This window comes from Crinia signifera, chromosome 2 (assembly GCF_055691185.1).
Source record: "Crinia signifera chromosome 2, ASM5569118v1, whole genome shotgun sequence".
Taxonomy (NCBI): domain Eukaryota; kingdom Metazoa; phylum Chordata; class Amphibia; order Anura; family Myobatrachidae; genus Crinia; species Crinia signifera.
Genome location: NC_139218.1, coordinates 256,378,066 through 256,405,996, shown reverse-complemented (window position 1 = coordinate 256,405,996; position 27,931 = coordinate 256,378,066). Strand labels below are relative to the sequence as shown.

Here is a 27,931-nt window from a genome sequence, read left to right as displayed (position 1 = left end):
GTAGGGACCGCAGACCATTAGATTCTCTGCATAACATATTTACTCGATTCATAGAACCCATATGGAAATTATGTGACTCATGAGGATACTTAACGATCTGGACCCAAGACACCATGTACAGTATCAAGTAAGGACTTTGCTTAAGAAAGTTACTGACAAAAAATGCAAGACTTTTTCCTTCAGTGGTGACTAATCTGGTAATAAACACAGAATTGATGGATTGTATTTTTGCACAAAGGGGCATTTGATGCTGTATTTGGGACTTGACCCGGTTAATATATAGTTATAACAAATATATTTGGAAGTTCAATATGGGGATCAAATATATGCTTTTATAAAAGTGTGTATAACTTGTTGATTTTTGGGAACAATCTATATTACATTGTTCTTGTTCAATCACTCGCTTGCTGATTACTACTAAGCCGCTGAAATTTTATTTTTGTTGTTCCTTTGTATGTTATATTGGGAAATGACTGCCCCCAATTTAAGCAGCAGCTTTTAGAAACAACACCTATGAGCGCAAAGTTTGACCTTATTGGTTAATTGTTTTAATCAGAATTCACAGTAGATATTGGGAACTATTATAAAAGAAAGCAGCATGGTTAAGAGAAGGGTTTTCCCATAACAGAGAGAAGACTGTCAGTTAAGGATAAGAAAGTGTCAGGGTCTATTGATTCAGTGTTATTTATGTTGATAGGAGAGATGGTGAAGGGATAAGGGACCAGTAAAAGGAAATACGATGGTAGTCACATGACAGCATTAGGAATTGGTGAAATCACAGATATGATTGGTGAAATCACAGATGATTGATGAAATCGCAGATGTTGAGTCAAGATACAGTAGTTCATGTGGAAGAGCAAGGAGATCAATTGAGAGACAGTAAAAGATAATGTGGATGGGAGAAATATAAAAGATGGAGGGGGTCATTGGGGGAAATATTGAAGTTATATAATATGAGTGAGGGAAGGTCATGAAAAAGGAACTGGGTGAGTTGTTTGGTAAAAAAAAATTGTCAAGAATTGCAAAAAAGTTGACAAGAATTGCAACTCCAAAAGTTGACAAGAATTGCAATTACAAAATCCAGTTCATATCAAGTTTACACCAACAACTTATCTAGTACAGGCCTATTCACTATTTTAGTTTCTATCTTGCTGTAATATAAGTGTTAAGCAGGCCATACATCAGGACGATCAGCATCTGATCCAGATCGTGCCATAATTTCCCTTGAACTGCCCGACAGCTTCCCAGACACACAATAGATCTATCCTGAGATTTGCAGCTGACAGCATACTCATCATAATAAGCATCTTCAGATCATGTGTGCAGCAGATAAGATCACAGGATACACCGCACAACGTGCAGGACCGCGCATTGGATCGTAATCATACCAAAACACTTCACAATGTTCACTAAAACACCCACAATGCATAGCATGACCCATCAAAATATGTGCGTTTGGACCGGAAATTGTTCGATTGTATGGCCACCTTTAGTTCACCAAATATTTTTTATTTTTGTTTTTAATTTCAAAAAGACCAATGAGGCTCAGGTAATACAGCTGTCAGTATGGGTCATTGGGTTGACCAACCAAAGAATGTAAGGTCGACACAAGCATTAGGTTGACAATGGCTAGGTCAACAGTCAAAAAGATTTTTCAAAAAAATTTCCGCCGAATGTCGACATGGAAACAATATTGGTGCACCACGTTTCCTTGCCATGCATCGGGCACTATTCTATTTTCCTCCATTTCCTAATGGTTGGTAGGGCATGAAATACCGACTGTCGGCACATGTCGGCTAAAGAAAAAAATTGAAAACCCATGATGACCTTTTGAATGTCAAACTAGCCATTGTCGACCTGATTCTTGTGTTGACCTTCCATCCATATTGACCTTGGGCATGTCAAAATATTTCAGGCGTCAACCTAAGCCATGTCGACCTTCAGTGATCGAACCAATGCATATTGATCTTTAAAGTATTGACCTAATGACCTTATACCACAGCTGCAACATGCCACTATGGATACAATTGATTTTATACTTATTGCTTATTTATTTATTTATTAGTTTAGCAATTACAGTATGCCAGTATCTCTCATTATGTATTAATACATTAAGGTTTTTTATATGCAGTACTGTCGGCTTAGTCTCTGTTCACTGTAAAAATCAGCATTATTTTAAACACATTCAAAGACACGTTTAGCATTGCAAATACAAATGCATACATTTTTTCCATTGTAATTATTCATAATCCTAAATATTCAGATTGCCACAAGAAAGGAAATTCTTTTGTAGTCACTGTACATCTCAAGCAATCGAGGAAAGTTTCAATATTTTGTCATTTATATGTAGAGTATATCCTTGGATAGTTCATGTTGAACAATAAAATCATAATAAAAAATCTAAAGCTTGTCAGTAAAATGTGACAAGAAAATAAGAATGCAAGCTCAAAATTGTGCTGCAATACTTAATAATGTTCTTTTATAGTATAATTTATTTATAGCAGATTTTTTAAGACTACAATTTATAGTGTAGACATACTGTCCACAGCATGGCCCATCCTGGTCTGCTCCCATGTCTATTATTTTTCTTAACTCAAAAACAGCATTACATTTCCCTGGTGATTTGTAAAAAGTAGTCAATATTTGAGTCACAGATTATTTTAAGCAAATCCAGAATATAACCTGTACTGTGGGTTTTTTTTTCCAATATTTAGGGCGGTATACAATCCGGTATTCCAACTGGTGGAACATGCCGACAGTTGGAATCCCAGCCCATTTTTGATCTGCTCAACAGATACACCACAGGCGGAATTCAATGTTCCGCATGTCGATTGGTGAAAAGTGGGAGTGTTGGCAAAAATTACTGTATATAGTCAAGAGACAGCTGCTAATTAGACAATCGATGCCTGTTTCTAACAAAACAGCTCCGATTTGTTTTAAAGTCAGATATGTTTTGTAGAAATCCGCTTTCAATGCTGTTGAAAATGGCAGCATTGACTAGGCGGCAGCCGCTATTTCCCCTGTCGGAAATAGTGGCTGACATTAAATACCCCCTCCCCCCATTAGGCTGTATTCATTTAGAAGTGTCTCCAAATATTTATGTTTTTATTACCCAAATGTATCTGTTTGATCTCTCAACACATAAAAAATTACAGTGCACTGTACATCAACTCCTCAAATGTGAAAACCAAACATACACCCATCATAAAGAGGATTCATAATACAAACTCTCCAAAAAATGATAAAATGGTGAATGAGCAAAAAAACGAATCATGTAAATTATTGGCATAACTGGAATAAACAAGACTACAACTTTATGTCACTTAAATGATGGGGGTAAATCAGATAGCTTATCAAAATAGAGCCCATATGATGTCAGTGAATAAGAATAGAAATAACAAAGATTGAAAAACATGAAACATACACTAAGACGCTGACAAAATATGAGGCACGCAATAATGGGAGAGGGGGGAGAGGGGCATGGACTATTAGATAGACAGTTTCTAGATAGACAGTCACTAGGTCAACCCCAAAAGGTCAACATGCAATAGGTCAGCTAGGTCAAAAGGTCAGCATGGGAAGAATCAAAATGTCACCATGAAAAAGGTGGACATGTGAAAAGATCAACATAAGTTTTGCACATTTTTGGTGTCCATGTTTAAAAGTGCCGCCATGGACCACCAATTAGAGAACACATATCATTGCATGGCTAACTTCACTTGCAGCCAAGGCATGCACATGTGCATTACTGACAATGCACAATTGCAGTAGCCCCACCATTGGAAGAAGAAACAAATTCAGACCTGTGCTTGCAAGTCTGAATCACCCCCTAGGAGTGGAGGCTGAGGAGCAGGGGAAATGTGGCACAGGTCTGAATGAGAGACTAAGTAGTAGTAGTGGTAAGTTTATTTATAAGGCACCACAAAGTATCCGCAGCGCCGTACATAGCAAACAAAAAACAAATGACAAGGTAACCTACAGGGTGTGTTGATAAAATACAGCATAAATAGGGGTATAGCTGGTAGGACTAAAATCAGCATTAGTTATGAAGTAGGTGTCGAAATTGTCGAGGAGACTGAAGATGATGTAGAGCATGGGTCTTCAACCTGTGGCCCTCCAGATGTTGTGAAACTACATGTTCCAACATGCATTGCCACATTTTTTTCCTATAAGAGCATGCCAAACAAACTCAGGGCATGCTGGGTCATGTAGTTCCACAACATCTGGAGGGCCACAGGTTGAAGACCTGTGAAATAGAGGAAGGGAAGAACGGGACAGGAGCACGGGTGAGGTAAAGAGGTAGGGTGAGTACGTGAGGAAGGAGGGCCCTACTCATAAGAGTTAACAAACTTAAAGGAGGTGGGTGGACGAATGAAAAACAATAGGATAAGTAGGAACGGATGGCAACGGAGGCAGGATAGGAGGATCAAAAGAGGTTAGGAGGAGGGATAGGCTAGTCGAAAAAACTGGGTGTTGAGGGCTAAGGCAAAAAATGTTGTTGAGGTGGATCCAAAGAACAGGGTCATCAAGCTACCAATGTGTGTAGAGGGGCCAAAGGGCAGAACAGAGCCCCAGAGCTGTGCAGCTTCATGCAAGTCTTACATCACCAAGTCCATCACCAAGCATCAGATAGAGTGTTGCAAAGCACACTGACACTAGACTGTGAGGCAGTGGAAATGTTTTCTGTGGTGTGAGGAATCACACTACTCTCTTTGGCAGTCAGATGTCCCAGTCTGAGTTTGGTGGTTACCGGGAAAATATTACAGTACCTACCTGACTGTATTATGCCAACTGTGAAGTTTGGTGGAAGAGGGATAAGGGTATGGGGCTATTTTTCAAGGTTTGGGAGATGTCCCTTATTACCAGTGAGGGGCAATTAAACACGGTACAAAGACATTTTGAATCCAGATATGCTTCCAAATTTGTGGCAACAGTTTGGGGAAGGCCCTTTTTCTATTCTGACATGACTGTGCCCCAGTGCACAAAGCAAGGACAATAAAGACATGGAGAATTATTCAGACCTGATTACTGATGGGCAATTTTGCAAAGCCCTGCGAACATGATAGTCACCTCCCAGACAGAGTGAAAACCCGCCCTCTTCAAGTCTGCAAATGAATTGTGAATGGATCAATGATCTTCCGCCAGTGCAAATCCATTTGCAGCTCACTCACCATCAAATATTTTTTCCAATCTGTGTGAGTGTGCAAGTGAGTGTAATTCTGATCCTTCCACACCTCTGCAACAGAGCCAAGCTAATCGAGGTCAGTGCTGATGTCACACACCCTCCCCCAAAAATGCCTGGACATGTCTCCTTTTTTTCTGACAATGCCAGAAAATGTCAGTTGCTGCCCATAAATGTCAGGTTCCTGCCAGATACATTGTGAAGGGGATTGCGAATAGATTTTTAATAAGTTTTGTACACTGTTTAGTGTTGTGCATACAGTACTACAATATGTATGCATGTGCAGTTGTTCAATAATTCACACAACAGCATTTAGCTCTGAATAACCCCCATGATTTGATGGGTTCAGTGTGGAAGAAATTAACTGACCTGCACAGAGCCCTGACCACAGTCCCATTGAGCACCTTTGGCATGAACTGGAATGGAGATTGTAAGCCAGGCCTTCTCGTCCAACAGCAGTGCCAGGACTCATAAATTCACTACAGAATGAATGAGCACAAATTCCCACAGAAAAACTCTATCATCACAGTCTCTGTGTAATGTAAGGCTCTAACTGTGCAGAGTTTGTATATTCTCCCCATACTTGTGTGGATTTCCTCTGGGTACTCCGGTTTCCTCCTGCAATCCAAAAATATACAGGTAGGCTATTTGGCTCCAAAAACAAAATTAGAATGTCTGTGTGTATATGTGTTAGGGAATATAGACTGTAAGCTCCACTGGGGCAGGGACTGATGTTCAAATATTCTCTGCAAAGGGCTGCAGAATATGTATGCGCTATATAAGAAACTGTTAATAAATAATAAATAATATTCAGGAGTCCAAATACTATATGTATATATATATATATATATATATATATATATATATATATATATATATATATCCAGTTGGTTTGTCATTTGCCTGCTGAGATTCTATTTTGAGGAATTTGTTTGAAAAAATCCTCTCAGGACCTGTTGTTTTTAAAGGGACACTTATGGAAATTGATGCGGTTGTGCATTAATATTAGGAACTTCAAGGGATCCATTTATACACCTTTTACATCTTGTTAGAAAGATCCATACCTGGAGTGAATATTTATGTTCACTGTCCAATTGCCTACGGAAAGTTACCCCTGAGGAAGTCGCTTTGACGAAACGCGTTGGTTGTTTTCCTTGTTATATCGAACTGAATAACTGACTCCATACAGATAAAATAGTGTTTTTATTTTGTTTTTTAAACTCTATTAAACTGTTGAACAGTGATTTGTCTGTAATTACTACAGTTCGGATACATTTTGTGGTGGAACTTCTCAATAGGGCCAATCTAACAAAAACAGGTCTAACAAAAACTGTGGTTCTGCAAATGGGAACCAGCTGCTCCTGCACTTCCTGGAGCTTATCACTTGGAGCAGCACTGTAGAAGCCACATAGCTAAACTCCAGAGGAAGGAGAGGAAACAGAGAGTGGCTGGTGCAGGGTAACAGGCAGGGCCGATTTCCCAGAACTCTGCTTGGTGGACAGAATGAAGTCAACCCATTGTGCAGCCGCATATTTGGAGAGACACTGGTGTGAGCAGAGGATGCAGTGTGGAGATCTCAGGTATGGCAATACTGCATTTCCAGCATAGCCAGCACTGGTAGAGACAAGAGCACTAGCAGACTCATGAACAGCTAAGATTCTATGATGTAGCCCTTCACCCCTGTTGTCTTTCCCTATTTCTGTCTCTGCAGCCTGTGTCTCCCCACTTTATCTCTCTCTGTAGCCTATGTCTCACCTTCTGCCTTTCAGTAGCCTGCATCTCTTCTGTTTCTGTATCTCTGTAGACTGTGTCTTCCTCCTTCTCTATTATCTGCAGTCTGTGTCTCCCCCAATTCTGTCTCTCTGTAGCCTGCATCTTCCCCCGCTGTTTTTCTGTAGCCTGTGTCTCCCTCCCATCAGTCTCTCTGTAGCCTGAACCCCCCTTCTGTCTGTCTGTAGATTGTGTCTCACTCTCATTCTGTATTTATGTAGCCTGTGTCCTCCCAACCTTCTGTCTCTGTAGCCTGTGTCAGAATCATAATCAGCTTTATTGGCCAGGTATAACTGTGTATGCTAGGAATTGGATTTGGATTGCTGTGCAACAGCCAGTTAGGTACAGTTAAACAGTGACAGTACAGATATACATAACACATACAGGTATGCACTTGATATAACCTGGAGGTTATAGATGCAGGGAACATATATTCCCTGAGCTGCACCGTGCCTAGGCAGCAATCAGCGGCACCACTGGTCACCACAACAGCCAGGCAGGCAACAATACAAGCAGAGACAGTACAGTTATCACACAGGGAACACATAGCCATCGAGCTGCACAGCGCTTAGACCAACATGTTTTGACACCTAATGGGTGAATGTATATACCCTTAGGTAAAGGGCAGGATTGCTGCAATTAGTCCGCAGCTGGAAGTGCACCAGCACATGACCAGAAGTATGTCACCGGGTACCCAGTGAATACCCCAGCAGGTAAAGCACATAAGGCATGAGTGTAGTGCTGGCAGTTGTAGTGTCTGAATCAGACCCCGTGCAAAGTAATTTTCACATTTATTTAAGCTGCTGCAGAAATAATCGTAAAAATGCTTTGGTTTCAGTATCCCTTCCAAAATATCTGTCATGTTCTCCAAGAAACAATTCACTGCAATTTATGACAAAAAAAACTAACCACGTAATTCTGTGAGTTCATTTCATTTGCATACAGTAGATTGAATTGGTGAGAAAAAATTTAGCAGTAGTCTGAAGGTTAGGTGAGAAAATATTTATCTGACCAAAATACCACATTCAAGGTTAATGTGTTTTGTATCTACAGTGTATAGTTTCTATAATCTAGGGAAAAGCAACATCAGGAAATTAGGAACAGCTACAGAGAGAGTTAGGAGGACATCTTTTAATGTCAGCCAAATATATAGAATATAGAGGGCAATAAAGGTCACCTTCTTGAGAAACATCTGTTGAATCCTTTAAAATACCCCTATTTGTCATTTGGAATCAGAACTGCAGATTCGAATTAGAAAATATGTGATGTTTATGGAATGTAACTCAGCAGTTGTAGCTCAGGAATAATGGGCCTGATTCAGACCAGCTATAGACAGACCATATATTCGCTGCCTAACGAGCAGGTAAACACTGCCCGCTGCCCCACCAAATGCACACACCCTCCCCACTGATGAGTGAATCCCTGCGCTAGCATGTGATTGGATATGTATGCTTACACGTCCACTTGCATGCAGACATACGGAGGAAAAATGTACCCTCCCTTCAAGGGTAAAAGTATGTCTATACTTACTTTTATCCTGGACGAGGTGGCCAAAATGGGGGTGGATGCTGACATCATGTGATGTCAAGCATGGACACGCCTGCGTTCAAAGGGATACACCCAGCATTTCTATGGGCACACCCATAAAACACTGGGCGGTCCCCTGCATCCCCCTGTGTCTGCCCCCTTCCCACCCACTATTGAGCGAACACCCTGGTGAGTGTGAAACACGCAGAAGTTGCTCTGGGGGTTTGCACATGCGCATGTTCGTGCATGCGCAAACCCAAAACATCAGCCGAGGTAGCGAAATCAGACTTAAGCGATCAGGTCTGAATCGCCCCCAATATATGGAAATAGAATATAGTATCCAATGCAAACTTTGTGTCTATAACACTGTAGCATGAGCAAGTCACCAGAAGAAAGCAAGCCAGAACTGATTTATAACTGTAACACATATATCATGTAACACAATACTTAGCGATAACATCTAAACGATGTATATATCTTGCATTGAAGCAATTTTAAACCCTCTTCAGAGATGGCAACCGGGGTTTAAAATTGCTTCAATGCAAAGCAAGATGGATACATCGTTTAGATGTTATCGCTCCCCGCGGTCTCAATGAACAAGTTTCCTACTCCATCTTCCATTAAAATTACAACATAATATCTGTCATGCCACACTCTGTCATTTTATTACTACTACACTTTGTATGTTGATACATGTAACGTTGCTATTTATCATACAAATTCCTACATGATCGATGCCGCTTGTATGCCATTATAATTGAATATCTTTGTGTCTTGTTGTTTGTGACACCGCTGTACTATTTTTACACTATCACATTATCTGTTCCTTATTTTTTCTTTATTATGCCACATATTTATTGTAAAGCACACACTTTATTGTACTATACTCATGTAATGCAATTATGTATACTGATCACCATGGTGATATTGAAGTAATTTGAATGCGACGTCTGTAACTGATGACGTCACACTTATTCAGCGGAAGTGGGTGTGTTTTACCTGCCTCTGCCTGACTCACTTTGTATTGCTGTGTTTGCTATTTAAACAGGTATGTTTTTTTTTACTGTTATCCTGATGACAATTTTTTATAAAATTGAAACGTTGATCACTCTGATGTTGTAAGAGTTCATTATTGATGCTACGAGTGCCGCACCCACGTTGGACATATATATATATATATATATATATATATATATATATATATATATATATATATATATATACACAGGTTGAGTATCCCGTATCCAAAATGCTCGGGACCAGGAGAATTTTGGATAACGGATTATTCCGTATTTCAGAATATTTTAATATTTCAATGATGTATTTTGAAGTATCTTGCATTTATGTTGTATAAACACATCAAACACATGAAATGCACACAAATATATTTTATTTGTTCAAAAAACAAGGTTTCAAGAACATGAAAAAAGTTTGTGTACTGTCTCAGATATTGAATTTGAATGCCAAGCAATCATGTTCTTGTACATATATAGTGCCAGTTACATATCATGTACCCAGTGATGCTGTTACAAACGTCCCCAGTAAGTTTTTAACAAAAAAATTTTTTTTTTCACTTTCTGGAATATATGGTTTTCGGAATAATTTGGATAAGGGATATTTGGATACGGGATACTCAACCTGTATATATATATATATATATATATATATATATATATATATATATATATATATATATATATATATACAGTCCTCGTGGCGGCACTCAGATAGCAACAGGTTTAAAGTCGGGTAAGCAGATAAACAGCCGGGTGCCTTCCGTGTAGCAGTTTGATATGCTGCTTGTATATTCTCCCGGCGGCGGCACTCCGAAAAAATAAGACACCACAGACTATATATATATATATAGGTAGATTTTCCTATTGTAATCCAGCAGGACTCCTGGAAACACCCGCACCAGTCAAATAGAATCCAGAATAATGCTTTAAAATGGCATATTTATTCAGCCCAAGCTCGCATCAGAGCATTGCAGAAAGAATATTAGACACCCAACAGGCAGATACATGCAAGATACATTACGGGTCTCCTCGACGGCCGTTTCGGTGCTAAACAGCACCTTTCTCAAGAGGGGTCATCAGAGCTATGCTGGCTAGAGCACAAATATATACATTGTACATGCCTTACTCACCTGTGTGCAATCCTAATTGCCGGAGGACACGCCGCCCTGTAGATCCAGCCTGTCATTGCTACCAGGCATTCAGATCACAGCGCCGTCCGATACCGGAAGTATCAATGGCGTTGTGGAACCAATATGCTGGGCACGCCGACGGGGGACCTAGCTAGGGTTCCTATGTCCCCAGAAACATCCGAGAGCACACAGGTTGTTACCATGGTAACATGATACAAATATAACGTGCATTACAACACAGAAAATAACCGGATCAAACAGTGCATAAAATAAACAACATTCAAGAGATAACAGTTCATATGCTTTAAGAGAACATCCATGCAAAAAAAATGAGAATAATCAATCAAAATACAGATTTATACTATATGTCACCACAATCGCCATAAAAATACAGCCATCGCACTGACATAATCACAGAGGCATCTAGAGCGGTGCACATCATGGATAAATATACAGATAACTAATTCACCTAATAAACGGTGAAAATGAGAACTCTTCATTTAAACCTAACGGGCGCATGCAGTTTAGCTCATGTATCCAATAGCATTCTTTTTTCATGAGCAGTCCATGCCTATCTCCCCCTCTCCTCGGGGGGGGGGGGGGGGGGTACATGCTCCAATGGCATAAAGGCAAAATCCTTAATAGAATGTCCATTATTGACAAAATGTCTCGCCACTGGGGGCGTACTGGCCTCAATCTTCAAGTATGCCTTATTTATAGAGGACCTGTGGGCGCCAATCCTCTCTTTTAACATGCGCATGGTCTTGCCCACGTACAATTTGTTGCATGGGCACCTGATAATATAGACAACAAACTTTGTCTCACAGTCCATAGAATGTTTTAGCATGTATCTCTTGCCTGTATCTGGGTGTGTAAAGGAGTCTGTGTGGATAATATGTTGACAGTTCACACAGCCGGAGCATTTATGTGAGCCAGCAGCCCTAGAAAGCCAGTTTTTTGTCTTGTCTACTTTAGGACTGATGTCCGAGTAGGTTAGTTGCTGTTTCAAGTTTTGGCTGCGTTTAAAACAGAACAGTGAAGGACTTTGGCACACACTCCCCATTACAGGATCTGTTCGCAAAATGTGCCAATGTTTCAGGATGGAGTCTTTAATCACTTTAGAGACCACCAAATATGTTGTTGCAAAGTGCAACCTCTGCTCCTGAACGCAGCCAAAACTTGAAACATCAACTAACCTACTCAGACTTATTCTAGTTCACACTTTCTGCCAAAATCCTTCTTTGATGGACAAAACCATGTGCACTGCAGGTGGGGCAGATGTAACTTGTGCAGAGAGAATTAGATTTGGGTGGGGTTTTACTTCAAAGTGAGATCTATATTGCAGTGTAAAAAAAAGCTGCCAGTATTTACCCACAGAAACAAAATAACTCACCCAAATCTAATTCTTTCTGCACATTTTACGTCTGCCCCCTGCAGTGCACATGGTTTTGTCCATCTAAGAAGGATTTTGTCAGAGTGAACTAGAATAAGGCCCTATATCACTTTTTACTTGATCTCTCCATGGATTGATAAGTCTCCCCCATACAAAGGAATCATTGGTAAAATATTTAGACACAATTTAAACACCAAAATGAACGTATGTACTGTAAATTGTTCATAACAAAAAAATGGAACAGAAAAAAATACATCAGCAATGCCCAGCAGGCCAAAAACATCAACTTGTAAAAGGTCAGTATTTTGGCTACATAAGGATCTACTCTTAAAAGTTTGACCTTTTCAATATAAACTTTGTGCTCGTAGCTTACTGCAGAACTTTAAAATCATTCTTTACATACTGTGAAAATTTACCCATACTAATGAGAAAATACCATGAATTTACTTTGCACATAGTTATACCTGCATACACTAAAAAGAGCACAGACATAAATATTGAGTTAAAAATATAAAGTTAACAAATAACACTAATCAGACATGAATACAACATTTAAAACACTCATTTGGATCATTGTACCTAATGTATTAAAGTCATCAAAGTGCTCAATTACATAATCATTTTCTTAAACAAGTCTCAATAAATATGCTAAATTATTGCTATAAATGTACTAAAACACATGAAATGAAAATCTGAGTATTACAAAACAATTATAAAGCCAGAAATATATAGATAAATTATATTTAAAAAAAAATTAATATATTTTCTACAATTTAAGGAAGAGAAAAAAAATAAATGAAAAGGGAGCCAAGTTTGAGACTCCAAGTATAAGACTAGGTGTGTGTCTATGCAACATCGGTCTACATTTACTTTATGTAATTGTATCATTTATTTCTGAAAGAATACATGCATAATGGTCAATCTAGCACCCTGCACCTTTCAAAATCCATGCAGTTCCCTTTTCCTGCCTGGTGATATCGCTGTCTGCTGTGGTGTTTTCAGCACAGTCTGGTGTATATTTCAATACGACCAGTGTATCTAAAAGCAGAAAACACCCCAGGCAGAAAAAAGGAACTGCATGGATTTGAAAAGATGCAGGGTGCTAGATTGGACACTACATTCAAATATGTTCTGAACATCTATTTCAACTTTTTTAACCTGAACATAGTCTCTACCATCCAAAATAATCAATAAAGGCAATATCATGACAAAGGTGAATGTTAAATTGGTTAAAGCTTTAGATATTTTTCCTTACCTGTGACTGTGGATGAGTGCATTAAAAGCTAATCCATCAGACCAACTGCTGGTGAAATTGATAACGTTGACCTGTGGATAATTGCAAGTTGATTGGCGGACCCAGCTTAGCAAGATCTTTTCAGTATTTGTCTGCTGCAAGTCAGCCATAATGCCTTTCATTACATCCTTCACCTGAATGAGATATAGAATCATCAAATGTTTCACACTGTAAAGCGAGATAAATGGTTTATCTTACACCACAGCACTAGTTAATAAATAAGTGGCGTGCTCCTGAGCTAAATTATTTTGTGCATCAGCCAGATAACTAGGATTCACTGTAATACAATATAAGGGAAGTTTGTATAAGAAAGCAAGTCTTAAGCTGTCATCCGTGGATAGAACATTTACACATACATACGTGCCCTTCTACTGATTCATGCTGAATGAAAAGCATAATATGGGAATAAATAGCCACTTCTACAGTTATTGCAGAGCAAGTCTAAATTCTATATTATAAAAAAAAAAAATAAGCTATAACTCCAGTGAAGAATCTTCCATTAGGCATGTGACGCATGTTCTTGTTTTTTTTCATATGACCCAAAAGTAATAGAAATGTCCACCACCTGTCTCACATTTCCCGAAATGTTTTAAGTTAAGAGATGATGTTAAAAAAACTATTTATGACAAACATATTAACCGTCAGACGATTCGTTAATGAAATATTGATTTTTTAATTTATTCAATTATTTACTAATTATGGCTTCTTTATTCAGTTTAGTAGAAGTATCAGGGGTGTTTATTGAGAAATCCCTTATGAAACCCATGGACCCCATAGGCAACTTTTCCTCCTGAATGCAAAAATCCAAACCAAATTAGATTCAGAAGAACACACGTTTTTTTTAACACCATTAAACCGGTATGGGTCAGTGGGTCTACATGCATTGGGTCGACCACTGAAGGTCGACATGGCTTAGGTCAACACCTGAAATAGGTTGACATGCCTATGGTCGACATGGATGAAAGGTCGACACAAGCATTAGGTCAAGAACGGCTAGGTTGAAAGTCAAAAGGTCAACATGGGTTTTAACTTATTGTGTCCCTAATGTTTACATAGACATTGTTTCAGTGCACCGCGTCCCCATGCATGGCTTGCTATGCTCACCATGCGCTGGGCACACTACTCTATTCCCCCTCCACGCCCTAGTGGATGGTAGGACATGAAATACTTCCTGTCGGCCAAATAAAAAAGTGAGAAAACCTATTTTGACCTTTTGACTGTCGATCTAGCCATTCTTGACCTAAGGAATGTGTCGACCTTCCATCCATGTTGACCTTCGGAATGTTGAACTATTTCATGTGTTGACCTAAGCCATGTGACCTTCAGCGGTTGGCCCAATGTAGGTTGACCTAAGGGGTGTAGACCAAATGACCATACTTGAGTCCATAACTTTTCCCTTCTTTTAAACATGTTGTAACAGTCTGTAATTTTCATTAAAGTGTCATCAGAAAGTGTATGCTACCATTCAGTACATCCTTTGGTTTGCTAATTTGGTTAAAATTCTGGATTAAGGAGGAAAGGTTACCTTAGGGGTCCAAATTTAATGATCATTCCTTATTAAACACCCGTGCCACTTCTAATAAACTGGATAAAGAAGCTATGATTCGTAAATGATTTAATAAATGGAAAAAAATCAATATGTGATAAACTACTGTAATTGTTAGACAGTCTATATATTTAGCAGAAATAGTTGTTTTGACATTCTCTCTTAACTAAAAAAAAAACTTTCATAAAAATCTGAGACTGGTGTTGCACACACCTGGTTGAGCTGACATGTAATGACCCCTGTCAGACCGAAAATGATCAGTAACGACAAAATATTTCCACTTTACTATACGAAATCTTAAGTGTAGTGTAAATAGGTAGGACTGCTCCTTAAGTAATTATGCATCATTAGAAATAGGAAATAGGCATACTGTAGTTCATGGCTTTTTATTATATCAAATTACCAATCATTAAATTAGAGCTTATAACCACCAATCAATTAAAATAATAAGATTAGGCAGATACCCTTACTGTTGTGATAGCAGCACCATGACCCCTAAATCCACCGCTGCATCATACTAAATGTGACTACTGTATTTTGCCTCATTCTTTCCAGCATTTATTAGCCAGAAGTTTACTTATTAAAATATCCTATTCTACAGCAAGAAATTATTTTCTGTCATTGAAACAACTAAAAGATTTTCCTTGCTCCATAATGTAATTAAACACTTGAGTTCCATTAATACCCCTTTTACACCAAAAATCCCGGATCCCGACCCGTAATTTGGAAGAAGGATCCAAGTCGGGTCGGATCCGGCATCTACACCGTTTACACTGCGGTGTCCACCCGCAGTGTAGACTGAGGCGGCGCTTGGAGATTACATAATTTCCAAGCACTGGGACTGCAGTGATCCCCGACGGAAACACAGATCGCCGTGCTGGGGGTAGCCCAGCACCAAGGTAAGCTACTGGGCTGCCCCCAGCCCCCATGCACCCCCCCCCCCAGCCGTTGTCCGGGAGGTAAATGGATGCTGCACACAGGCATCCATTCACCGCCGCCGCTGCTATCTGCAGAGTTTAGCAGACAGCAGTCTGTGCCCCCTGTCCAACCTGCGGACATTGCGGTCTGCAGGTTGCACGTCCCCCATTGATGTAAAGGGGAGACGGGTCAGATGCCATTTACACCGCCATCTACCCAGGTCCTAGCCGTGTTCTACCCATGTCAGGACCTGGATAGAAGTCCTGTATAAAGGGACACGGCGTGTCCCATTTACACCGCCGCTGACCCGAGTCTGACCCGCCGAAGACCTGGGGTTTTGCGGTGGTGTAAAAGGGGCATAATTTATACTCAATAACTTGCTGTAGTGGGATTTAAAAAAAAAAAAAAAAAAAATGCATCCTCTGATTTAAAGGATTCCTGTCCTTAATAGTATATAACAAAAAAATATTTTTTTTCATACTTTGAATTTTTATTTACTTTTCCTCCTAATCATCTTAAGTATGGTGGACTAGGACTCTACTCAATAATAATTTGTTACCAGTAAATTTATAGATTAATGTAAGTTTTCTAATCAATGCCCATTGTAAACTGCTATAAGTAAGTTTTAAATAATGCTATTAGTTCGTATGACTGATTATCTTGGTTAGGCAGGATGTATCAAATAGAATAAATGGTAAAAACCTTGTTTTCTGGGTTTTTACTGCATTTTCATATGCATCAATGCAGGACCATCGCGTTTCAACCATATAGGGTAACAACAGCTTTTTCTGTTGTTACCCTATAGAAGCCTATGGGCTTCTTTTAGCAACCCCGTGGCACACGCTGTCCCTCCTCACCTGCTGTCCGGGCAGCCTCCTGCTGTGTTACCCGGACCCATTGACCTCCTCCTTCTAGGTGCAGGGAGGAGGACGAGAAGCCTGGGAGTCCCTGCAGCCTTCTGCAGCAGGAGGATCCCAGGCATAGGAGGTGAGAAGGACCAAGGGCACCCTCTCACCTGGCAACAATGGTTTCACAAAAAGTAGCTCTTTTCGCAAGAGCTGTCCTTTGTGATACTAATCGCATATGTTAGTACATATGTAGTTAGTATCAATGCGATGTGTCGCTGGATGCACCACAATTGCTTAGTATATCCTGCCCTTAGTATTTATGATTTAGATATGGTGCTGCACTGGCATGAGTCACAAAGCCAAATACAAGTATTATCCATGATACTAATTTATCATTTCAGGAACCTTTTGTAACTGTAACAGGTAACACAACAAGGATGAAGGAAAATCGAGATCTGAAATGCCTTTATCTGAATGCTAGGAGTTAACCTGGTAAAATGGGGGAACTAGAAACCCTAATTTTGGAGGAAGATCTTGATCTCATAGGTCAGTGTTTTTTAACCAGTGTGCCGTGGCACACTAGTGTGCCTTGAGCTGTTCTCAAGTGTGCCCCCAGATCTAGAGATGCCCAAACCAGTTTACAGTCACCATCAGTTGAAATGTTATTTACTGGTCTCTTCTTTTCATGTAAAGGGCCAATGTATTTTATTTTTGTTACCTGTGGTGACCATTGTGATTGTTTTTAATGTGGGGGCCGATAGGTTTGTTTTTTTCCTGTGGTGGCCAATGTGTTTTGCCCTGTGGGGATCTTATGGTGTGCCTTGGCAATTTTAAAGTCTTATTTAGTGTGCCGCAAAGGTAAAAAGGTTGAAAATCACTGTCATAGGTATTACTGAAACTTGATGGGATGTATCAGATGGCTGGAAGGCTAACGTAGAAGGTTAAAGTCTGTTTAGAAAAAAAATATTTGGTAGAAAGGGAGGGGGGTACAGTATGTTTATATGTTAAACCATCCATAACACCATACATAAGGGAAGACATATACGAGAGCACAATGGAGTAATTAGAATCAGTATGGGTAGAAATCACAGGTAATATTAAATGGGCTAAAAAACATATAGTAGGAACATGTTATAAACCACCCAACATAAATATGAAGGAGGAAAAAGCCGTCTTGCTACAGGTGGGAAAACAAGCCAGCTTAGGGTACATTATTATTAACTACACAGAAATAAATTGGAAAGATAGGTCAAGTAGTACTGCTAAGGGAAATGGTTTATTGGATGCCCTGAATGACCACTACTTGTATCAATGTATTGAAAATCCAACCAGAAATAATAATATCCTGGATCTCTTGATAATATTGGGACAATGGGAACACTCTTTCTAACATTGCCATAAGGGAGACATTGGGGAACAGTGATCACAATATGATCGCATTTGATTTAAATTGGAGCAACTAGGTCCTTAACTTTCAGAAAAGCAAAATTGGTAAGTCTGAGGAGTCCTTAAAGGATATAAAATGGAAGGAATTTTTTTAAGATATGGATACTACTAGAGATATGGATTAATAAAAAAAATACTGCAGGAGTGTACTAATACATTTTTTCCTAGGGTAAAATAACAAATGTCGAAAGGAAACTGATGCGGCTTAACAGCAAAGTCTATATTGAAATGGCTAAAAAAAGGAGGGCATTCAAAGCGTTTAAACAAGATGGGACACCCAAATCATTTGCCACATATAGAGAAGAAATAAGGTACTTGTATAGTTTCACAGTGGCAGTTACGTAGTCAGCGTAGCATCCCTGTCAGAATCAGTGTAGTGTTCCCACGGCCAACGTAGTCAGCGTCCCTGTCAGTATCAGCTTAGTGTTCCCACCCGTTCACAGCTAGCCGGAGCTTGTGAAGTCAGCATAGTCAGTCAGACGTCCCTCTCAGTATCAGCGTTGTGTTCCCGCGCGTTCACAGCTAGTCAGAGCTTACATAGTTAGCGTAGTCAGTCAGGCGTCCCTTTCAGTATCAGCGTTGTGTTCCCGCCCGTTCGCAGCTACCCAGAGCTTACATAGTTAGCATTGTCAGTCAGCGTTACACAGTTAGTGTAGTCAGTAGGCGCTTATTACATTGTGTGGGAACCATTGACCATTTTTACCTGCCTGACATGACAGGTGTAAATGTGTTCCTGAAACACCCTCACTATCCACGCCAGCCTGAAGTGTGGTGAGTGTAGCGAGGGGACATGGTACACATCCTCCTGACTTGTTCATACCCACAGTATCCATGCCGGTATGGAGTTGAGTTTGTAAAGTGTGGCAAACACAGTGAGCCATCGAGCCCGAAGTGTGGCGAGCGCAGCGAGCCCCACAAGGGGACGCAGAATAAACGTCACTGCACTCGCCACACTTTATAAAATCAACTCCATGCTGATGTGGATAGTGGGGGTATGAACAGGTCAGGAGGATGCATACTGCATCCCCTCACCACGCTTCGGGCTGCTGTGGAAAGTGGGACTTTGAAATGGAGGTGTGTAACATGGAGCACTGTTAATTGTGTCCTTTATTGTACATGAGATGCACTTGCACACCGCACTCCCCCCCCCCTTTGTGCAGGAGACACACGTGCTACTGAACCCCTAACCCTGTCCATCTCCCTGAAGTGGACACAGGCAGGGTTGCCGTACCCTGCTGCAAGAATTACTAAGATGCACAAGCATCTGAAACGCTTGTGCATCTCAGACAGATGGAGCACCTCTCCGCTGGCGCCCACATGATCCCCACTCTGCCGGCATCCGCCAGCGCAGGGGATCTGGCAGTTACCGTCACTGTGTGAGAGGCATGCACTAGGCTTGCCAGGGATGCCGGAGACAGAGCTGCAGCTCCCGGGGACAGTACGGTGACTAGCTGCCTGACGGGGACACTACACTGACTAAGAAGGGCTGCCGTGGAGACACTACGCTGACTACGCTAGGCAGCCATTGGGCTACACTGACAATGTAGCTTAGCCTATGTTGAAAACATAGCATAGCCTGCCCCCATGAAACTACACAAGTACCTGTAAAAATAAATGTAAAATTACAATCAGGATCAATCAAGGAAGGAAAATATTGACCCACTAAAACATAAGCAGAGTACCCTGGTAATAGAAGGAAAAGAGAAAGCAGAATTATTAATTTTTTGCTTCATTATTTACAATGGAAGAATATTCAGAGGTACTCCCACAGATTGAATGCTTGGCTCTTCATTGCTCCCAAACTGTATGTTTGAGTGAGGAAATAGTCAAAATATAGATTACAGAACCTAAATAGTAACTAATCTAATGGCCCAGATGATACACTGTACACCCTGGAACCAAAAAAACAATTTCTCTCATAGCACTACCATTATATCTAATATTCGAGGAATCAATAAACTTGAGGATGATACCAAGGGACTGGCACATAGCTAACGTAGAACCAATATGGAAGAAAGGTAGTAAAACTAACCCTGAAAATTATAGACCATACAGTCTTGCATCCATTGTAGGGAAAATATTAGAAGGAATAATAAGAGATTGTATCCAAAATTTCTTAGTACAAGAGAAGGTGATAAGTAAGGCTCAGCATGGGTTTGTCAAAAATGGATCATGTCAGACCAATTTAAATAGCTTCTATGAGGAAGTCAGTAGGGGGGTGGACTTAGGGAAATCTGTGATACTTCTTGATTTCGCTAAAGCTCTTGACACGGTGCCTCATAAAAGGTTATTATTAATACAATTTAACAGGGTTAGGAGATAAAAATTGTAATTGGATTAAAAACTGGTTGCACAACTGGGGACAGAGAGTGGTGGTAGATTGCATACATTCCAGCTGGGGTAAGGTCCAAAGTGGAGTCCCAAAGGTTCAATATTGGGATTGTTTAATATATACGTTAATGATATAGGCAATGACATAGTGAGTAAAATTTTAATATTTGCGGATGACACAAAATTGAGTAAGGTAATTAAATCAGGAGAGGAAGTGGATACACTACAATGTGACTTAATTAAACTGGAAAGGTGGACAGAAAGGTAGAAATGCAGTTCAACATTGTAAAGTAAAGTAATTCATTATGGGAACAAAAATGAACAAGCTACAGTACTTATAGGCTAAATTGAGTTATTATAGGGAATTCTGCTGTAGAGAAGGACTTGGGGGTCATCATAGATGATAAATTGGGTAATAGTGCACACTGCTCAAATGCAGCAGCAAAAGCAAACAGGACACTGGCATGCATTAAAGGGGAATGAATTCAAGGGATGCCAATGTGATAGTGCCTCTTTACATGGCAATAGCGAGACCACACTTGGAATACTGTGTTCAGTTCTGAGCACCACACCTTAAAAAGGACATAAATGAATTGGAACAGGTACAGAGAAGGGCGACTAACTAGTAAAAGTTCTTGAATCACTAGAATACAAAGATAGGTTAACCAGGCTGAATATGTTTTCACTGGAGAAACGGAGGTTGAGAGGTGATCTGATTAGTATGTTCAAATACAGGATTGGGAATCATATGGAACTGGGAGATTATTTGTTCACTAACAGGTCTATACTTATGACATGTAGGCATGTACTGAGGCTCGAGGAAAATAAATTCCATACTGAATTAAGAAGACCATTCTTCCCCATTACAGCAGTACAATTCTGGAACTCATTGCCGGTGGCGGTGATTACAGCAACTACGGTTAATGAATTTAAATCAAAACTGGATACAGTTTTGGTCACTAAAGGAATAATTTACTGTAGATATGACTTACATAAGTCAGTAGTTTTAAGTCAAATAGGTTCAACTCAATGGACTGACTTTCACCCTTAATTACTATGTTACTATGGGCCTTATTCTGGTCGGTGCGGCCGGATCCGATTATGCGGCCAGGACCGTGCGTGCGAAATCCCGCCTTCCATACGGATCGCCAACTCCGTCCGTATGCGGTAAGAAGCTGACCGAACGGACCGCACGTGTATTTTACACGGAATACGCCTCCTCCATCTTAGGGAACCTCCCCCATCATTCGATGGTCGCAGACCATCGAATGCAGGACCGAGTGCTCCACCAGCTCCCGCAACCTCAGACCACACGGACATTTTTCCGTGCAAAAGCAGGGATCTGAGCGGGCAGCTGACATCCGGCGATGTCATATGTCGCCCCCTACACGTGCGTCACGGCCGCATTACCATACGTACGCCCAGCGTTTGCATGGGAACGCCCATGAAACGCGGGGCGTATGCATATGGTAATGAGCAAAAACAGCCCTTCACGCCCCTCTCCACCCCCTGTTCGGAGTGTTCACATATCATGCGGGATTTGGCCGTACGCCCCGCTCGCACATGCGCAGAGACGCCTCTGCACATGCGCAGACACAAAACATCGGCGTCCCGAACGCACGCGGATATATCCGCACCAACCAGAATAAGGGCCTATGTTACTACAGTATACAAATCAGGCCTATATTTAGAATTAATTAGGTAAACTTAGGCATCTGAAAGGGCACAATGGTTAAGAAATGCATAAAAAATGTTTTACATCACTGCTTTTTAATGCCCCCATGGTGCCCCAACACAGAGCTCATGCTTCTTAGATGTAAGAGCACTGCTTCTCCATGGCAGTGCTAAGTATGAAGTCTGGTGCTTGGCTTTAATGTCACAGCCAAATATTGCACTCTTTGATTGAGGTGCCAAAGGAGCTTCTCTCATCTCCCACTTGCACAGGTGTGGGGCAAGTGGTCATGATGTATAGATGTAGCTGTGCAACCCCCATAGGGACTGGCACTATCCCATAAAATGCATTGAGTGGCGATATTGCAGCGTGGCATTTCTGTGCCATGGATTTGAATTTGACATGACAAACGGGAGGAAAAGTGGCAAACCGGCAACAATAAGTGCAGCTACATCTGTATTTGAGTGCGCATATACAAGGGTATGACCAAACGTTAGCACCATCCCTGGTTGGCACAGGTTACACATAGGTTTTGACATTCTACTGTGTTGTTTAAAAAAATATAAAAAACACAGTTTAAGTATATTAATAGGTTTAATTTTTAAGGGATAAGGGATTCAATGAAAGCTTACCTGCCAATGGAGGATAATGCTCCAGATCAAACCGAGGGTCAGCTTGTGATTCCCATCAACTATATCTGAGCTGCCAATATTTACCAAATCGACCTATTTCGGAAAAATAATATGTTGGCATCAGTAATGCAATGGGCACAGTTGTACATCTAAATAAAAGTTTAATTGTCACTAAAACATGAAACCACAATTTAACATGCAGAGAAGGAAAACAGTCTGCAGTCTATGCATTTATGCAGATATTATTGAAAATAACCTTTCACACAGAGCCACCACGCTGGAGGCAAGCGATATAAACAGATCAGACATGACATCAAAGAAAGCCACAATGCAGGCAGATGTTATGTATGTGGCATTTATCTCTGCTTTTTCAAGATATGATTATAAAAGTAAATTAAAAAAAAATCAGTACGTTACATAAGCATCAAGATTTTATTCCAATTCATTGCAACATTATTATCCCTCTGCTTCCGAGGCAGGAACATTAGATCAGACAGAGATTTCTGAAGTCTCTACATATTGTGGGGCAGTACGGATGGTGTAATGGTTAGCATTACTGCCTCACAGCACTGAGGTCATGGGTTCAATACCCACCATGGCCCTAACTGTGCGGAGTTTGTATATTCTCCCCGTACTTGCGTGGGTTTCCTCCGGGTACTCCGGTTTCCTCCCACAATCCAAAAATATACTGCTAGGCTAATTTGGCTCCCAACAAAATTAACCCTAGAATGTCTGTGTGTGCGTGTACATGTGGTAGGGAATATAGATTGTAAGCTCCACTGGGGCAGGGACTGATGTGAATGGTCAAATATTCTCTGTAAAGCGCTGCGGAATCTGTGTGCGCTATATAAGAAACTGCTAATAAATAAATAAATAATAAATATTGTACTGTAATTTGCAAACTTACTACAGTTACTGTATATGCGTAAGGACATAACATTGCCAAATAACAAAAAACCACTACATATAGTGCATCTGATTTATAATACACAGTTTTGTCAGATTTACAGGCAGACGTGAACTATTTGTTTATCATGCCAGGATCCTGGGTTAATAATTGCATATTGCAATTGGATTTCGCTCAGGCTACATATTTTAATGTTGGTTTCTTCCAAACTATGACTTACTCTAAATACTTTAATACATGTTTTTGTTTTCTACATAACACATTTTATTTTCCAGAACCTTCAGTATTTAACCTCCTGAAAACAGACAACAACAAAGTAATATTTCCACCCACATATACACTTTGAAAGCAGATGTTTGGGCAGTACAGACTGTGTAATGGTTAGCATTACTGCCTCACAGCAATGAGGTCATGGATTTGATTCCCACCATGGCCCTAACTGTGAAGAGTTTGTAGATTCTCCCCGTGCTTGCGTGGGTTTACCTCGGGTGCTCTGGTTTCCTCCCACAATCCAAAAATATACTGGTAGGTTAATTGGGTCACAACAAAATTAACCCACAAATGAATGTGTGTACGTGTACATGTAGTAGGGAATATAGATTGTAAGCTCCACTGGGGCAGGGAGTGGTGTGATTTGAGTTTGCAGCCACGCAATGCACTCCTGGGACCTCTGAAGATGCAGAAGAAGATCCTGAATGCCGCCCTGGACATCGGGGACTTGGTAAGTATGAAAAAAGGGGCGGGGTGAATCCAAAATATTCAAAAAACACGGTTTTTGATTTATTTCGGATAAGAGATCTCCGGATACGGGAGACTCTACCTGAAATATTGCCAGTGATGGAAGTGTGCCCCGGCGATAAATTGTGCTCCCGTTTTCAGCCCCATTCTAATCGCTGGTCTCAGGAGCTTGCTGATGAAAAGGAGAAACTGAGCAATATATGGCTCAGCCATATATTGCTAGCAATATATGGCTGAGCAATATATCTCCCCCGTGTGTACGGGGCTCATGACACATTATGCCACATATCATGATGCCCCTTACAAAGTATGCAGCACACCGTAATGCCCATTACACATTATGCCACACACCGTAATACCTTTATGACATTATGACACACATTACGCTACACGTATATGGTTACGCATATGCCCACAGTAGTAGCGCTGCTTATATAATGCTGAGAGTTGGCAACAGTAGTAGCGCTGCTTATACATAACACCCACACCGTCGTTTCGGGTCCCTGGGCTACCGCAATTGTGAAATGGTGCCCTATGGGCTACATACTGCACTGCCACCAGGGCAGTGCTCTCAGCAGGGTCTGGAATTGAGTCAGTGCTGACCGCGCATGCGCAGACCCCCTTGTGCAGGGTGATACATCCACGCAATAGAATCGTATATAACAATGCGATCCTGGGCGGTTATATTCCACCCAGATTGCATTGTATATAAGATCCTTAATAAATGGGCCCCCTATGTATGCAGACATGATTACTTTATTGCTACATTGTAACATAGTGCATATAAGGCCAGTGAGGGGAGTGACAGGCCGTTACCAGGAGGCTGTAAAGATTATATCACCATTTGTTACAGCGCACGCACCTCCATAGATCACAAGTTAATTTGGTTTACAGAAGTTAATGGAACAAGCATGATGGTCCTGCGCTACACATAAGCAGCTCTTATAAATTGGGATAATTAATATGTAAAAAAAAGAGCGCTAGGTAAATGAATAAAATTAAAGAATTATGTATATGATTGGGGATGGGTTATGAAAGGTTATGTAAATAATTTGAGTGGTACCTGTAAAATAAAGCAATGAATAATAGCAATGTTTACACCCTTTTGGGGATTAATTGATCATGTGAAGAATTCTGCACATGATCAATTAATCCCCTACAGCAGTCCAACAAGGAGGTCAGAGAGACAGAGACAGAGAGAGAGACACACACATACATACACACACACACACACACACACACACACACACACACACACACACACACAAATGTCTTGATATTAATACTTTTTATGCTGAATGTAAAAATGTTTCCATTTTTAGAACTGCCTAAGAATGAGTATTATAATACGGCTGCCGAACCCATAGCTTTACTGAAGTGTAATTCAGGAGGAGATGCTGTACTTCTAGCAGTCATTCAGGGATACAAGTGACTCTTGCTCAATCAGTATGGCTTGTTACAACTTCCTATCTCCTGCTGGGTACTTTAGAATAGAAATCATAAGTCTGTTCATAAGTAAATTTCAATAATGTTAGAAAAACCATAATTTAACCCTTATGGACAGCACATTTCTGTTGTGATTACTGCAAATAGATTAGTACATGCAGTGATATAATTACTTATAAGATGAATGTTTCTGTTGTTCAAGAGTTTAGAACAACAAGACAGACCTTAGGATAAACAAGTAACTAAGCAATAATTGCAATAAGCCAGGCAACTTGCTTTAATTAGCTGTAATTACACAGGTTAAATAGGGAAGTATTCTCTTTTTAATACATATTTTTGTAAAGCGGAAAACAGAATTTTCAGTACCTGAAATATACCAGAAAACTATGTGTGCTGTGTAATAGAATAATATTAAGTTTCAAATTAATATTGTATAGGAATAAATGTACATTTTAGGAAAACAATATAAATGTAGGAGAACAGTATATATACTGGATGAATTTGGTTTACATTTTCACTACTGAAAAGCTTAGTGTAGGAGAAAGAGAAAGACACTAAGGTATGAATTATCTCGATGTGACATCAGGGAGAAGAGCAGTAAAGGAGAAGCCAAAAGCATTACACACGGCATGTGTTAGGTCTGCTGAGCAATAATAGACATCCACGCTAGCAAAGCCACAGACAAACACTAGTTATTTTACAAAATACAATAAATATGCAAACAATTTATTTTCATTCAAGCAAATATCCTCATATCTGAGTTTATCACACCATCACTTCCCACAAACCTATGTCCTTATCCAGTGCCAAATTATACCCATAGGGCTATTTCACACGCTCCGGCCCCCAACGGGCGGTGAAACCGCACACGGCCAGGAAGCTGTGCCGCACACAGCAATTTACAATGGTGGGGATGGCCACAGCCCCGCAGCTGTCCCTTCCAGTGGTGGGATTCGGCTGCAACCGGGTGGCCGGGCCGCGGCTGTCCCGTGTGAATGGACACAATAGTATCCATTAACAACTACTGTGCATGGCACGGCTTTTGGCCGTGCAGGATTTTGCCGCCCGGCAGGAGCGTGTGAAATAGCCCTTAAGCTAAAAGGCTGCAGCCCCCCAGTAAAGTCTGTCACCCTCAGCAATAAATTAGCAGTGACTTCCTATATGAATCACTTTTGGCTAAATCACAACATGACAGTCAGTCTCAGGGAGATGTGTTTTCTCCCCCTGTGACTGCTTGTCCAGACTGTGATAGTGCAGGGAGTGCTTCTCATGGGAAGCGACTTCTCTGCTATACCATAAGCCCCATCTGTTTTTTTATGGGCTGCAGCTGATGCTGATGCAGTCATCCCTTCCCCATCCTTAAAATCCCCACCCCTGCTGCTGCTGGACCTAAGCCCATTCCTCCAAAGGACATCCATAAATCACTGGAAGATCAGGCACTGAAGCCAGCAGGAGATCAGACAGCCCCCCCCCCCCCCCACCTCCCCCCAGCAGGGCCGGATTAACCCTTGTGGGGCCTGGAGTCACTTTAGACAGGGGGGCCCCCTCTTGTGCAAAGTCTCATGGGACTTAGTCAATTCACTAGTAATGCACTGCACACTTGTGCAGTCAGTGTGCCTTGGCTCCCGATGCTCAGCACCATTAATCATTGTCACATTGGCAGATAGGTGAATCTGCAGCACTACCCCATGCACAAAACCTTTAGCTAAAAAGAAAAAAAATACATGCCAAACACAGGGGGCCCTAGAGAGGAGGGCCCAGCTGTACTGAACTCCCGTGCCCCCCCCCCCCGCCCTTAATCCGGCCCTGCCCCCCAGCCAGGTGGGTAAGCAGCCACCTTTGATTTAAAGCATGAATTCACAATAGTAGCAATTTAGCATTTTCACAAATGAAAAGGAAAAAGAAGGAATACTGTAGCAATTTAATTACTTTCAGTATTAACACATATACATATACCATATACATCCTTTCAGTTCCTGCATTGGATTTTGTTGCACTATATAAGAAACTGTAAATAAATAATTAATATAAGCATATCGCTGTGTGCATCTAACACATTGGTCAGTATTTAATGAGAATATTCGGTATGTGCAGTGAATCCTGTTTAGGATTCGCTTCACAGTCGCCGTGTTCCG

At 40.7% G+C, this 27,931-nt stretch overlaps 1 protein-coding gene across 13 annotated transcripts in view; it reads right to left on the bottom strand.

Moving 5' to 3' along the window:
- The window catches only part of DMD (dystrophin), a 1,973,025-nt gene that overhangs the window by 1,525,970 nt on the left and 419,124 nt on the right, over nucleotides 1–27,931 (bottom strand). For all 13 annotated transcript variants that reach the window (XR_014470468.1, XM_083174338.1, XM_083174337.1 and 10 more), the window contains 2 exons: nucleotides 22,706–22,798; nucleotides 13,274–13,446 (listed from right to left, as the gene is read on the bottom strand). Coding sequence is in view for 12 of the 13 variants with exons in the window: in XM_083174338.1 (XP_083030464.1) it covers nucleotides 13,274–13,446; nucleotides 22,706–22,798 (266 nt within the window). In the remaining variant the exon portion in view is untranslated. The remainder of the gene's footprint in view (nucleotides 1–13,273; nucleotides 13,447–22,705; nucleotides 22,799–27,931) is intronic.